Source organism: Zosterops lateralis (genome assembly GCF_965231275.1).
Source record: "Zosterops lateralis genome assembly, chromosome: 8".
Lineage (NCBI taxonomy): Eukaryota > Metazoa > Chordata > Aves > Passeriformes > Zosteropidae > Zosterops > Zosterops lateralis.
The window spans coordinates 29840503-29854741 of NC_139768.1; the positions used below are offsets into that span (position 1 = coordinate 29840503).

At 37.7% G+C, this 14239-nt stretch overlaps 1 protein-coding gene across 1 annotated transcript in view; it reads right to left on the reverse strand.

Annotated features, from left to right (window-relative positions):
* Nucleotides 1-14239, reverse strand: part of JMJD1C (jumonji domain containing 1C) — a gene marked incomplete at its 5' end in the record, with an annotated part of 157877 nt that overhangs the window by 102190 nt on the left and 41448 nt on the right. The window contains one exon of the mRNA XM_083866739.1: nt 4411-4575. Coding sequence (XP_083722865.1) covers nt 4411-4575 — 165 coding nt within the window. The remainder of the gene's footprint in view (nt 1-4410; nt 4576-14239) is intronic.

Below are 14239 nucleotides of genomic sequence, written 5' to 3' on the forward strand. Positions count from 1 at the left end.
ACTTTTCTCTATATTAAATTCCAATCCTTTTCTTTCCAATCTCCTGTGTTCTGCTAGATCCTTTACCTGAAAGCACAAACTTGCCATAACCTATCAACCTTAAACTCATTTAATCATAACTGCATTTTCCATTACTGTTCTTTCCTTATTTTCTTTCCAAGATGATGGAACATGCTTCTTAAAATGTCTGTCTGAAATGTCTTTCTTTCATTTCTATCTGTAGACCTTCAATAATAAATTTTTGTTTCAACATATCATTCAGGTTTCCAAAACCCTCTTCCCAAACAAAATTATTAAGAAAAAGACACTCAGCCTGCACCTTCCTATGCCTAAAACATGTACAGTTGATGCTGTGAAAAAAAGTGAGCTGCTATGTTTCTTCCACAGTGCCCTCTGCTAATAAGTCTATCACCTTAAAACTTTTCCTGCACATTATTATATTACTCTCTAAAATGTCTCTAGCTGCTTCTATCCTTTGTCATCTTTCTCCCTCTACGCTTTTTTTCTAGATATTTTAATGTGCAATTAGAGAGGCAGTAATTAAATTCAAACTGACAGCTCACAGAAGCATTCTGTTCAGTCCACATTAAAACCTTGGCTCCAATTTGTCACCCTGCCCACACACATACTTCCATCTCTCCTCTTGGCTGCTGAGGGGATACCACCATATTCCTAAGACTTCACACTGAACTATATCATAGGCATGATTTTATCACTGATCTCTAACATCACAGTACCCAAACTATTTCTACATAGATAAATTAATTTACTCACGCTAAAATACAACTATTCTTTATGTACATATAGGTCAAAAAAATTATTCATCACGTCAATTGATGCAAAGTTATTTCTGAGAAATTCAAAACCCAGTTCTGCCTCATTATTGAAGTACTGGTGATTCCCTTAACCCACCACTTTGAGCGTATCACTACTCCCTTTCTGTATCTTTGTGACATGCACCCCTCCCTTATCTACCAACCCAAACTGATGCCTTCAACTTCAACACCTTTTCTTGGCTACTTTTTAAAATCCTTTAATGTGGGAAGGCACACCACTCACTTCCACTTACCTACACTTTTTTTTCAAAATCCATACTTTTATTTTTTCCTATGCTAGCACTTTGGCCACGAAGTTTTCTCCTGCACTGACATCTGTGAAGCATCTCTATTACTGTAAGGTAAACTGCAAACACTGTTTACCAAACATTTGTTTTCCCCAATATCCAGGCTACACATACACGGACATTGCTTATCACTATTGCCATTTCTTTAGGCTTCCTGACAGGCTTTTCTTCTATGACTGCAGACACCTCACATGCAGGGTGATTTCCAATTACACCAGCTAGGCAGACAAGTCCTCCAATGCTCCCAGGAAATGGTCTCACAAGAGGGAAAAGCATTTGATAACAGCGTGAACAGCCTGAGGCACTACAGTTCCTCCCTCCTTCTCAGCCTTGCACAGTGACAGAGGTATCCAGTCACATGAAGTCATCACAGTGAAGCTCCTTATAGGGCTCCAGGTTCATTTACAGCCAACTCTACCTGAGGCAGGAACTTCACTTAAAAAAAGATAATCTCATCATGAGAGAAACTGAATTCAGGTGATAGTCGACCCCTTTCTTGTTACTGAGTTTCTAAACAAGGAGAAAGAGACAATACTTCCCATCTGGTCCCTTTCCCAGCCTGACTATAGAGCCTAAAACCTTAAAGCACAGTTACACAAGGTCAGTGGATGCTGTGCTTTCAGGAATAGCTGCACCTCAGGCACTCTGGCATTTTAAAATAGCAACATTTGTGAACAACTTGCAGTCTAGAAATTTCATCTGTAAAGTGGAGATTACATCATATCACACAACTGAGTGATGAAAGCAATCAGTAATTGTGGAGTACTCAGACACTAGACTGATAACTACACATAGAAAGCTCCACAGCAACTGTAGACCTTGTCTTCTGATCAGGCCTGAATACCATACAGTAAACACAGGGTATATTAATCAAAGAAGAGGAGACGGTGATAAGAACCATCTAAATAAGCAAGCAGTTTTCATTCACTCCACTGAAGGCAAAGATCCTAGAGAAATACTACATAAAATTTTCTAAAATATTGCTTCGCTGCATTTATGTTAGCATCCAAAATAAAACTGTATGAAAAACTTTTATTTTGGTATGATTTATTTTCAATATCATTCACATGCATGGGAATGCTTGAGACTTTTCCTTTAAAGGCTACATCAAGACTCAGCTTTTTCAAAATGTGCGTATTAACATGTCCACACTTAGGATTTCACATAAAAGTGCAAATATTCCTACTGCTGTTTGGCAAATCAATTTTTTTACCACCTTTTCCACGTTTTCTTTTTTTTAGTAAGTCCTGTTTTGGAAAATAAACAAAAAATGCCCCCACAACCAAAACACCACACAAACCTTCACGGAGCTCATCCACTTTAATCCACCAGAGTGTTTCGACAGTCTGGTGACAAAACCCAAAAGTTTGAGCACCCTCACTGTTCCCCACACCACAGTGTACTCAGAGTTGTTATTGATACTGAGCAAAACCTTGGGAGGTCTCTGCAGAAGGAATCTGTTCTAACTACAGCTAATATCCTGTATCTGTACTTTCCCTCAAATATGGTTCTTCTGGAATGGATGACTTGAGGGTTTGACTCAGGAAACAACTGCCAGAACATCTGCAGGCAGGCCAAGTACAAATGCTGAGAACTTGCCATCCTTAACATCTGAAAACTGTGACCTAACAAGCTATTTGAGCCTCATTTCAGACTATACGATTTCAACTTTTTAACTGTAAAAGCAGGAGGCAGATCTTTTAAAAACCTTCCTTCTCATGCCTATCAGCTGCCTTAAGAATGTAAGCATTAAAAAAAAAAAAAAAGGAATGGATAAGAGAGAGATGGAAGAAAAAGTCTTGCCTTTTTGTTTGATAAAAGCGTCTGCTGGGAGAAAGGTTCAACCTAAACACTTTCACACATTAACAAATACATACTTCCAACTTGTGGACAGGATCAGCAGCCAGACAGAAGCATCTCTGTCCTAGAGGGTGAGATTAAAAGCATGTAAAAGAGCAGAGTACTTAGGTACTAAGCTAAGTTTTTAACAGATTTTAAAATACCCATCTCAGTCAAGGAGAGATGGGTGGTTTCAAAGAGCAAATGGCATGTCTCCCTAAAACTAAAAATTCTTGCTGAAGGATATACTAACTTGCCTGCACAAGCAAATTTATGACAGCCTGTACATCCAAAAAGGTAATTTTTGTACTTTACTCAAGTACATTAGCACAAGCATACAAACTGAGTCAAGCAGGAATATTAACTGAAGAAGAGTAAGTCAATCCCAAATCATCCATGGCTTTTTGGATCAGACTGCTTCATGACCTTCAGCGTGACTGTTCCCACCCCAGCTTCAAAAAAATTATCCTGCAGCAGCATTCCAAGAAATCCAAGAGGTGCTCAGAGACAAGAATATGAAGAGTATTCTTAATGTTTTTTTCCAGCAAAAGCCAGAGGAAAAAAATCATCTAAATTTATTCTGACTTTAAATATCTAAAAAAACAAGAGTAAAGTTACAGATGTTAAGCTTATTATCAAATATATCTAAGACTTCCCTTCATCATTTTCACAAATTTGTTGGAGGCCCCTTTCCCCCACCAGCCTGTGAGGAATCTTCCCCAGCTGCATACAAAGCAAAATCATCCAATACAGGAGGTTCCCAAAATCTCACACCTATTTGGCTTTTCTGAAGGCTCTGATAGCGCCACTAGTTTCTTTGGAGAAAAAAGGCATACTTGTTTAATGCTTTTGAGATTATCTCATCAGATATATCTAAAGGCATGTCACAAATGCACACAGCCTCCTAGCAGTTATCTCAACAGCTTTAAATGCTTGGGCACCAATCCAGAAAGAACAGAGTCACAAGTATCACCTCATAAACCAGGCAAACAATTACCACTTACTTGATTAATCTTTTCTCGTCTTTCTGAACTCTGACCTGAATTTCAGATACCTTCTTTGTGGAAGCTGAGAGTATCACAAGCTTAAGTGTTTATTTTTCACCTTAATTTCAATCCTCCCCAGAGCAGTAAGATGTGTTACTGGTAAGTTTATATTTGAAAGATGCTTTGACTATGTAAATTGACATTAATCCTATTATATCGCTCAGAGACCACTTTTGCAGCGCTTTAGGTTGATTCAAAAAGGAAGAAGAGTGACTATTATCACATCACTCCATCCCTCCAACACAAACATGCTTTACTTGTTTTTTTCTTATCCTTTCTTACCCTTCTCCCCCTCCATGCTCACCACTTCCCACCATCACTGGAGTAACCTAGACAGTTCCTTAAGGACAGAATTAAAGGGACTTAAATGCTTTAGTAAATGCAACTATTAAAGTATCTTACCAATGCAGGCCATTGAATTTGTTTGATCTTTGATCCCTGAGTCTGGCTTGGGTCCTTTCTTTTCGCCCAGACCAGCTGGTACTCCACCAAGAAGGCTGCAAAATCTTCATAAACTTTAACCCATTCTCGCTTTTCCCATTCAAGGTCATCAAATTCCACATATACCTGGGGAAATTTAAGGAAGGAAAGGACATACATTATTGCACATACACAGTGTATGTTCATTTACGTGCACTTTTCAATGCATACGTTAAAAAATTTAATGCAAGATTTTTTTATTACCCACTTTAATGCTACGGTTTTGAAATTATATAATCACAGTTCCTGCACCACAGAAGACAGTTTTCTTGGTCGTGCCTTTGTGCTGAAGAGAGGAGAGTTACATTTACTAAAACATTACCACTAACACTGAGTGTCTTATCGCATGAACAAAAAGCATTACACTAAGTATTTAATAGTAACATTCAAATAATACATACAGCTATCTGCACAATCAGTAAGTTTAAGAATACTTCTCATTTTCAGTTCAAGCACATGTCATGTCATACAAACCAACCGATGAAGTGGTTTTAAGGGAAAAAGAAGTCAGTTGGAACAGCACCAGAAAGGACATACTGAGCCTGCAGACCTTGTTACTACAAGCCAAGTCCAACACAGCAGCTCACAGAAGCAACTCAGTTTCTTGCTGTTTCTGTCCTCTGGCAATCCAGCTCAAAAAACCAAACCAAACCAAACAAGAAATAATACCACCACATCTTGTTTCCAGCTAGATTAACGTGGAGCCAGTTTGTAACTATTTGCTCTTGTGCATCCCTGTCCCTCCCCAGCACAGAACAGCCGGACCTTCTCCCCTCAGCTGCGTTCACTATTAAGTACACCAAAGGTTTCACAAAGCTATCCAAGAGCTATCTGCATTACCAAACACAACTCTGCTCAACCCATTACATTTCAAAATTATTGAATTTATTTTAAAATTTAAAACACCTCAATGTAGTACGTTGCTCTCTTTTCCCAACTATAAGAAATTGCGTAAGAGAAATCAGCTGGCAAAATACAGAAAAAATCACTGCTTGTTACACTAAGTGGAGAAGGAGGGAAGATGCTTTCCTATCCTTCTGAACTTCAGCCCTCAGCCACACCCAAGGCAATTTCCAAAACTGGAGTTTCTTCCTCTATCTGCTTCTGAGAACTTAAAATCACTGTCACAGAAATATTCTTCTCTTTTAACTCTGGTTAATTTTAGGCCTACAACATACTTTCTTGTCTAGACTTTCTGTCTCACACTTGTCTCAAACGTGTACTACACTGTGCTCCTTCTCATCTTGTCCTCCCTTCTGAGAACACAAATTTCCACCAAGCGACTTCTCACTCCTGTACCCAAGTTCATCATCCCAGTTTTCCCCACAGATTCTTTTAGCCATATTATTCCCACTCCATTGTCACACACTTTCCTTTTCCCTTCCCTCTTTAAAGCATCAAATCAAGAAGATCCTCTCAATCCCACTGTTCAGTACTATAGCTATCGCCTCTTATTCTAACAAAGCAAACAGAAAACAGCAGCAAACACTGTTTTCACTAAAAAACCCACTTTTTAATAACTTAGTTTCTAGAGACTAATTCTAAAATATATAATAAAGTCACAGAATATTCATTTCTTAATCAAAAGAGTTAACAAGAACAGTTAACAGTAAACAGGGTAAAACTTTAAAACACTGGCAGGAAAGCACATCATATCCCAAATCACTTTAGCAGCATTCATTATCTTGTATTTGCAGCTACTATAAACCCTTCTGGAGAAACATTTATTGGTAAATTTTGTCATTTGATCAATTGTAAAGACAATCTTCAGTGACGGTACAATTAAAAATCATTCTCTAAAGTCACCTTCCTCCTGGCCTCTCCTCCTGCAAATTCCACTCTATTTCAGACTGGTCAAATAATTTTGGTTTAGTATCTGGAAAGACACTTCACTTGGGTAGTCTTTGGCAAGGTGTTAAGAGGCTAAGCACCAGACCTCACACAGCAGTAGATTTTAAAAAAATACGAGGCAAGAGGAATCAAGTGAATAAATATTTTTGAAAAACACAGATAAGTCTAAGTGGAGTTAGCAGTTTAGAAACAGCCACACTAAAACATACTGTATCTTCTGGACACTGGCCAAAGCTTGTGGATAGCTGTGATATAATCTAGTGTTTGTGTGCAAGTTCTGCACCCCAAATAAACCAAACTCTGGTGCAGCGACAGTGGGAGTTATTGCTGAGCTATCTGCAGAGTCTCTTGGCACCATATAATTAGATCTTCAAAGGAGCAGTTCCAAGAAAAGTGGAGAAGGGAGCATGGCACAGAGCCAGTCTGCCATTGCTCAGGGCACCACATTCCGCCTCGAGTACCGTACACACACAATACTTGGGAATTACTTCTGCCAGCTTCCACCACTTGCAGGTTTCCATGCCAAGACTATTAACTATCTGCTGGCTTTTCAAAGTTTCTTTTTGAAAAGGAGGAGCAAGAGAGACAAAAATACAGTGCCCAGTCATTGCCCATTCTCTGTTTGGCTGGGAAATTAATTTTTCTAAGGCAAAAGCAAAGCCTCTGAAGAATAGAGGCTTCCCTCTTCTCTACACGCTGACCTCCCACACAGAGATGAGCACTATCTCAAACAGCACAATTTATGAAAGGGAGTAAAAAGGGAAAAAGATGAGGAAAGGAAGCAATCCAGCAACCTACGCCAACAAAATAAAATATAGAGCCAAAGTTAGACCCTCTAAGGAGTGCAAAGCCTAAAAATATTTAATCTTTGCTCCACTGACAGAACTCTATACAGCAAGAAACTCTATGACATTTGCCTCCCTAAGAATGAATGTTGATTTTGAGATTTTTCAGCCAAATTTTGCTTCCTTGCCTTGTCAGCTATTTGTGAATAGATATTATATGCTCATGTTCCCAGAGTAGTTGAAGTCTTCTCATCACGTATGCATTTTCTTGAATAAAAAGGAGAAATTCCCACTGGGATGATATTATATTTATAATTGGCATTAATGTGCTAATTTTGTAACTCACTGCTATTTTCCAACAGGAAGCAGCATAAGCTTTTAGCATGATTTTCCAAGTAAAGCAAGACAACAAACTTATTTCCAATGGAGGCAGCCAAGCAATTGCAACAACATACTGTTATTTCAAAACCCAAACACAACAATCACGGTGCAATTCTCTATATGCAGTGCTGTGATCCAGAGTTTTCCAGTAATTTCTACTCCAAATAAATACACCTGACCAAAGAAATTCTGAAACCCTTTAGAACTACCACAAAAGCAATGCTTTGACTTCCAAACAATTTGCTTTAAAAAGCATAGTCCGTGCATCATCCACTTGCTTCAAACTACTTAGGTGCATTGTTACCCAAGTTCTGTTTGCTCTCCTAAGGTAAGAGTAGAGCTTTCCCTTCATCAACTAACAATTGTTGGCAAAATGCTTACTTCTAGGAAGGAAAAAATCCAAGCAATCTTTCTGAAGGTGTTGTCAATAGGGCCAAGAAAACACTACTTCTGTATAATATTCAATAGTCCTTCATCAACACCAGTTTGGCTACTGACTTCAAGGTGAGCCTCAAGAGTGCATCTCACTGGATTTCACTCCTAACACTTCTATATTAAAACAGACAGAGTATGTTCATGTTCAATTATTACACATACATACTTCATAAGCAAATTATAAGTGTTGAGAACTCCAGCTCAGATGCTAAAAATTATCTGTGCAATTCTAACTTCTTAGTTATGCAACTTAAGACACACCAAGCCCTCTTAGCATATAATCAAGATTCAAAAACTAGCTGTCAATATTCCAGCCTTGTGATATATGGTCAAGCGAATACACAAATGTAAACCTTGCAGGTAATTTAACAGAAATTTACTTTAAAAAAAAACAACTGTAGAAAAGCATGTTTCAGTGGCAATAAATAGAGAGCCTTTTTACAACAGGAGAGGCGTTTTGCTTTTACAATCCATGGTACCATCATTGAAGGGAAACAAAACTTTTCTGTTTGACATCTCCAAGTTATACAGAGTAACAAAAAGAATCAGAAATGACATTACAAGATGCCATGGCAAAATTCAAAATACAAGTCAAAATTAGTCCTTCCCTTTCCATATTCCCCAATGTTAATTGCAACCTGCAAATTTTAGTTCTGGGGAACAAGCATTTTACAGGATGCTTAAGGAAGGTTTATTCTTGAACCAGTAACAAGGTTCAGGAAGTTTCTTGTTTTTGAAAGAAAATCTACCTACAGGGAAGAAAATCCAGGGAGCCAAGGGAGCAGGCAGCTCCTGCTGCTGCCCACAGAGGGGGATCCACGGATCCCACACTGAGCCACCAAAGCCAGGGATGGGGGTTTGAAATCAGCAGTAATGTGTCTGGAGTTCTGAACCCTGGACAACTCTTAACACTTTGCTCAGCTCTGGTGTGCCTTCTCAGCTTAGTACACAGCTGAAAATTAAAATAAAGTACACTAGACTCTGACAATCTTGTCCATCTCCTGATTGAGATGGATGCAATTGCTAAACATCTAGCTGTTATAAACTAAGGCTAGTGGTAAAGTACATAGGGAACGGTGATAGCAAAGGTGCTTTAATAAAACTTCATCTTCCCATCCTGTTCCCAATATCCTTGACTTTGCAGGTTTTTACAAATTGTTTCTTTCATGGACTGCACTACCCAGCAGTTAAGTCTTTCTAAATATATCTTAATCTAATCAAATGCAATCAAAGCATAAGTTACTATAAAGCAAAAGAGCTTAACACAGGAAAATTATTATTCTGTTATGTGAGTGCTACCCATTTCCACATGGAAAAGTGGTGAAATAGCAACCAAAGGCAGCAGTCAGGATTTTAATAAAGGGCTTGCAATGCTGCTTTTTGTTACCAAAATTTCCTGTCTTTCACATTAGCATTTCACAGTCACTCTACAATAAAAAGAGCTCATTAAAAAAAAGGCATTTTAAAACACATTGGCATTCCCCATATAGCCTAAAAGCAACTGAAACAGCTGAAATAATGGCAATAAATTGGTCTTTAACTAGCAAATACTTTAGTATTAAAAGATGGAATTTATTGCCTCCATGTATTCTTGAAAAACAGACAGTTTTTTTACTGCAGATCAGATGTGTTCATTCATTTATATTTGCAGTCAAGAAAGTACCTAGTTTTGACAAAAAGTACTAAATGTACTTGTAAATGTATTTTTTAGCCAGGGTGAGTAGATACCCACAATACCACAGAAAGTCTCTAGAAGACTTGAAAATGTTCTTGACAAAACTGGTATTCCACAATTTAAGGAACATAATAGCTTGTCTGTAAAATGCAAGAGTCCCACCCTCTAACTCTCAAACTAGAAAAAAAAAAAAAAAAAAAAGCTGTAGAATCAGATAGATATTTTACAACATGAGCACTAAAAGCTCCTTAGATGGAACAAACTAGTAGCGTGAGTTATTTTGTGCTATTTCAGCTCTTAAAACGTGAAATTGTTTGAAGAAATATTCAAATATGCACATCTGTTTTGATTATTTGTGGATTTTTGATTATTTGTGCAAGAAGTAACAAATTTAAGGGCAGAAGACTTAATTTTCTATTATATGAGAAGAGAAAGTCCTGCTACTTTCAGATGAGCTGTGGAAACCAAAAGGACAATTCCTCAAAGATTAAATCCTGTTTGATAGGCCCTACTACCATGAAACATAATACTAATAATTCTGAAGGCTTAAATTCTCTATTTATTCAAAAGAAAAATGGAATAGGTATAGTAACCCAGCAGCAGTCCTCAGTCATAAGAAGTTGGAAAGTTGAAGTGTATAAAAAGAGAGCCTGGATCATTATCTGCAGAGCAGGATTCACAACTGCTTGGAAACTGGAAACTTTTTTGGTGGAAAAAATTAATTTAGGTGTGTTCAGCTGGAAAACACCAAGACTTACTTCCTTCCATTGAAAGAGTACACCTAACAGCATCCAGCTAAAGCTCCTCTGAAATGCAAGGAGAAAATCTCTCCATCTCTCCAAAAACACTATTCTCTTGCTGAGGGAAGAAGAAAATCTGCAGCCTCAGGAACATCTGCTCAAAATTTATAGAGCTATGGAGGAGCCTGTATCGTTGCTTGAGTCACACAGCGACAGACACACTCAAGCTGAGGCTACACTTTTCCTGCCAACATTGCTCAATACACTTCAGAGACGGCAGAATAAGGAAGACAACTCTGCTCTCTCCACGGGCTTCTCAATAAAGCAGAGGTACACACTCACTGGAAGACATATCAAATATATGCCATGTGCAGAAGGGAACAGGACCAGATGTAGCAAATACATGCTCCAATAAACATGGATTTTCCAGGTAGCTTCTTTAAATGAAGCTTCTAAACATCAATATCCTACAAATACAGAGAGGCCTTGAAACTAAAACAATTATTTATTTCCAGAAAATAATCTCAAGGTACATTACAGGATAAGAAACGATCAGCATGTACCATTTATGGTTAATTTTCAGGCCTTAATTCTCATTCCCAAAATGCATGCTTGAACACTGGCAATACTGCAGAAGAAAAATGCAGAAAAAAATGGTTGCAAAACTGAAGAAAAATACCAGTAGTATTGCAACAGCCTGCTGCAGTCTGTAGCTTGGATTGCTAAGCAACCAGCACATCACGTAGAGCACGAAGTAGAGATTGCAGAGAAGATGACAGAATAAAAAAAGCATCCTACTTGCATGCCCCAATACCATCCTTGAAAATAAAGAAAACCATCTAACACAAGTATGTGACTTTCATCCCACAATTTAAAGTGCATATTCTGAACAGAAAGCTGAAGGGAGAAAATATGATCCACATTGAAATGAAAGGAATAAAACCTCATACTTCTTGTACGTGAGTTTTAAATTAATTTCTCAAGGAAAGACTTCTCTCTGATAAAAAGATAATCTATGGGAGTGCCAAGTTTTACTTTACAAGCTATTTAAATCACTGTAAGTGTTTAAATTACTTGGCATACCTATTTTGCAAATCTTTTTCCAAGTTCAGATCTTAACAGCGAAGTGAAGCGACACACAAACCAGAAATTAAATCCTGACTCTACTGGACTTACAAAGAAACCAAAGTCAATTAGCCCCATTTGAAAGATGTTTTACATTACAGAAATGTACTGAATTACTTATTACAAGTGAGAAATAGAAGTGACTTACTATTTTAAGAAATCATAGCCTATTGAACCATAACTAGGTAAAATAGGCACATCACACAAAAACCTGCAGGCCCTTCAGCTTTGAAAAAATCTTTCAAATTCTTTTCACTATTACACAACATAGGAAACTTTTACTATACCTAAATTTCTAAATGATCATGTCTAAAACCAGTAGTTAAGAAGCACACATATTATACAAAGCCTACACACTCAATTTAAAAATAGATTTTTGTTTTCAAATCAGATGTGATTTTAAATAAGGTAAACTAAAAGCCAGTTTAAAAACTTCAGTGATTTAGATGACTTGTTAAAAGCAATTAATCTGTGCTCATACTAACATTTGTAATGTCACACTAAAAAGGCCAACACCTGTCACTTAATAAGGAACCATTGCTGGCAAGTTTCAATTTTAAATTATTATGCTGTGTATATCTGTCATTTGAAGATGAGACTAAAACCAAGAAAAAATAACTATCAGACTATTTAAAAGACTAAATATTAATAGATTTAAGTCGGTATTTACAATGTAATGGCTTATTAATGCAGACAAAGCTTGTCTACCAGGCCATCAGCAATCACAATGCACTACAGGAGGCGAAATTAAAGTCAATGGTGAAAGGAATAGGTCGCCTCCTAGTCAGAATTCATCAATTGCTATTGTTCCTCATCCCCAGTCTGAGACAGAAACAGAAATCTGCCTCTCCTGAGGCAGGAAACTTAACCAAACAAACCTGGCTGTTGCTTTAGCTAGCAAGGTATGGCGGCAAAGGCACTTACAGGGAAAAGCTCAACTTCAGTCCTCCTGAGAGTCTAAATGCGCAAAGCACCTGGGAGATGTTCAGGACCTGAGCAGGGAGCCACAGTGACTGGAGTTTTTCTGATGTCTCACTCCAGCTGAATAGCCCAAACCTGAAGCATTGCTAGAGGGAATCAAGAGAAGTGCTGAAAGCACAGGATTTTCCCTGTTTCTACCAAGACAATCCAATCAGCCACCTTCAATAGGTGAGGAGCTAAAACCTTCCAGGGTTCAAAGGACTGACCCTGACTAAGGGCCTAAAAGTACATCCCAGCATCCATCCAGACAGGGGTTCAACTTGATTTATATGCTGCTACAAAAAGTGGTGTCCTCTCAAATCCACAGTGCAGACACTGATTAAGAACTCTACTTTGGAACAGCAAATCTTTATTTGAAGTGAAACAGAAGAGAGACTGTAAAAGAAAACCAAGGTTTTGAGATGAACTTTTGATACTCATACTTTGGAATCCAGGTTAGGAAAGACCAAGTGCCCACATCATTCTCCAGACAACAAATCAAACAAAACCAGGAGTGGGCTCACAAACAGTTTCCTTTTTGTCAGATAAAGCCAGAGATACCAAAAAGACATCAGCAAATCCTTAGCAGTGTGACAAATCACCAGAGGAAGCTGGCTGGTAGATTTTGTTTGTACTGGAGCTATTTTCCCAAGGCCTAACTCATATCAACAGCAAAAATTCCAGCAGACAAACTCACTCAATTCACTGCTTTCTTTGGTCATCTTACAGGAACTAAGAGAACTATGGAGGACTATTACAAGAGTAACCAGGAAACCAAGAGAAAAATTCAGCAACCAAAAAGATAGAGTGCATTGGAATTTTTATAAATTATTGTCAATTACAAAATGGTAATTTTCTGTATTCTGCAAACAACGTGGTATTTGCTCTTGTAACCAAGCCTTGTTAATCTTAGGCAAAAGCCAATCAAACAAACCTCAGCAAGCAGATGAGAAAATAGCAGTAATAGTAATACTAATCATAATCTTCTGAAGCAAGACAAAATATTAGTGATATACTTATCTACTTCATTGATCATCTGCTAAGATCTTTGGCGATATCTTCCAGGCCTTTTTTCCATTATAAGAGGACTAGAATATTTGAGTGTGGAAGTAAGTGTGCCATATCAATTACTTTAAAGCTTTATCTCTTAAACTAAAGAAGAACATATTACAGTTTTAACAGTAATTTGCTGTCCTCTTTCCTCCACTTCACATGCTGTCTATAACCACACTGCAAACTGTTTCTCCTGGTCCTGACAAAACTATCTCTAAGCAGAACAATAACAACAAACAGTTTCTAAATCCTTCCTAGCTGAGATGCAGAGATATTTGACTTTGGCTGTTTCATTCAAGTTCTATTTTTTTGGAAATCCAAATTCTTAAAGTCTTCTCTTGTAGCGTTGTGACTGTTTTCAGTGCTATCTCACAAGCTGAATTACTGTTTTGTTGTTCAAGAGTCAACTTCATGTAACTACTCCAGCTTTTGAGTTTCAACCTTCTCTACAAGTCGTCTTTCTATACTACATCTCTTTGTGTAGTTTCCTTCTTACCTAGTTCTTCACACTGGAGAGTCATCACTCACTCAAAAAGACTCCCATATAATTTTTCTGATGTAACCAAAAACATGAAGACACTTGCTAACAAGACATTCATAAACATAACTTACCCAGGTCTACTTCTTTCCTATAGGTTAAGCGCAGCCTTAGACAGAAAAGTAAGGTCTGTAGTCAAGAGATTGAAGCTTCAAAAGATAATCATATAGACTTTTAAGGTCTATATGATCTTCCTTTATTTTTCCAT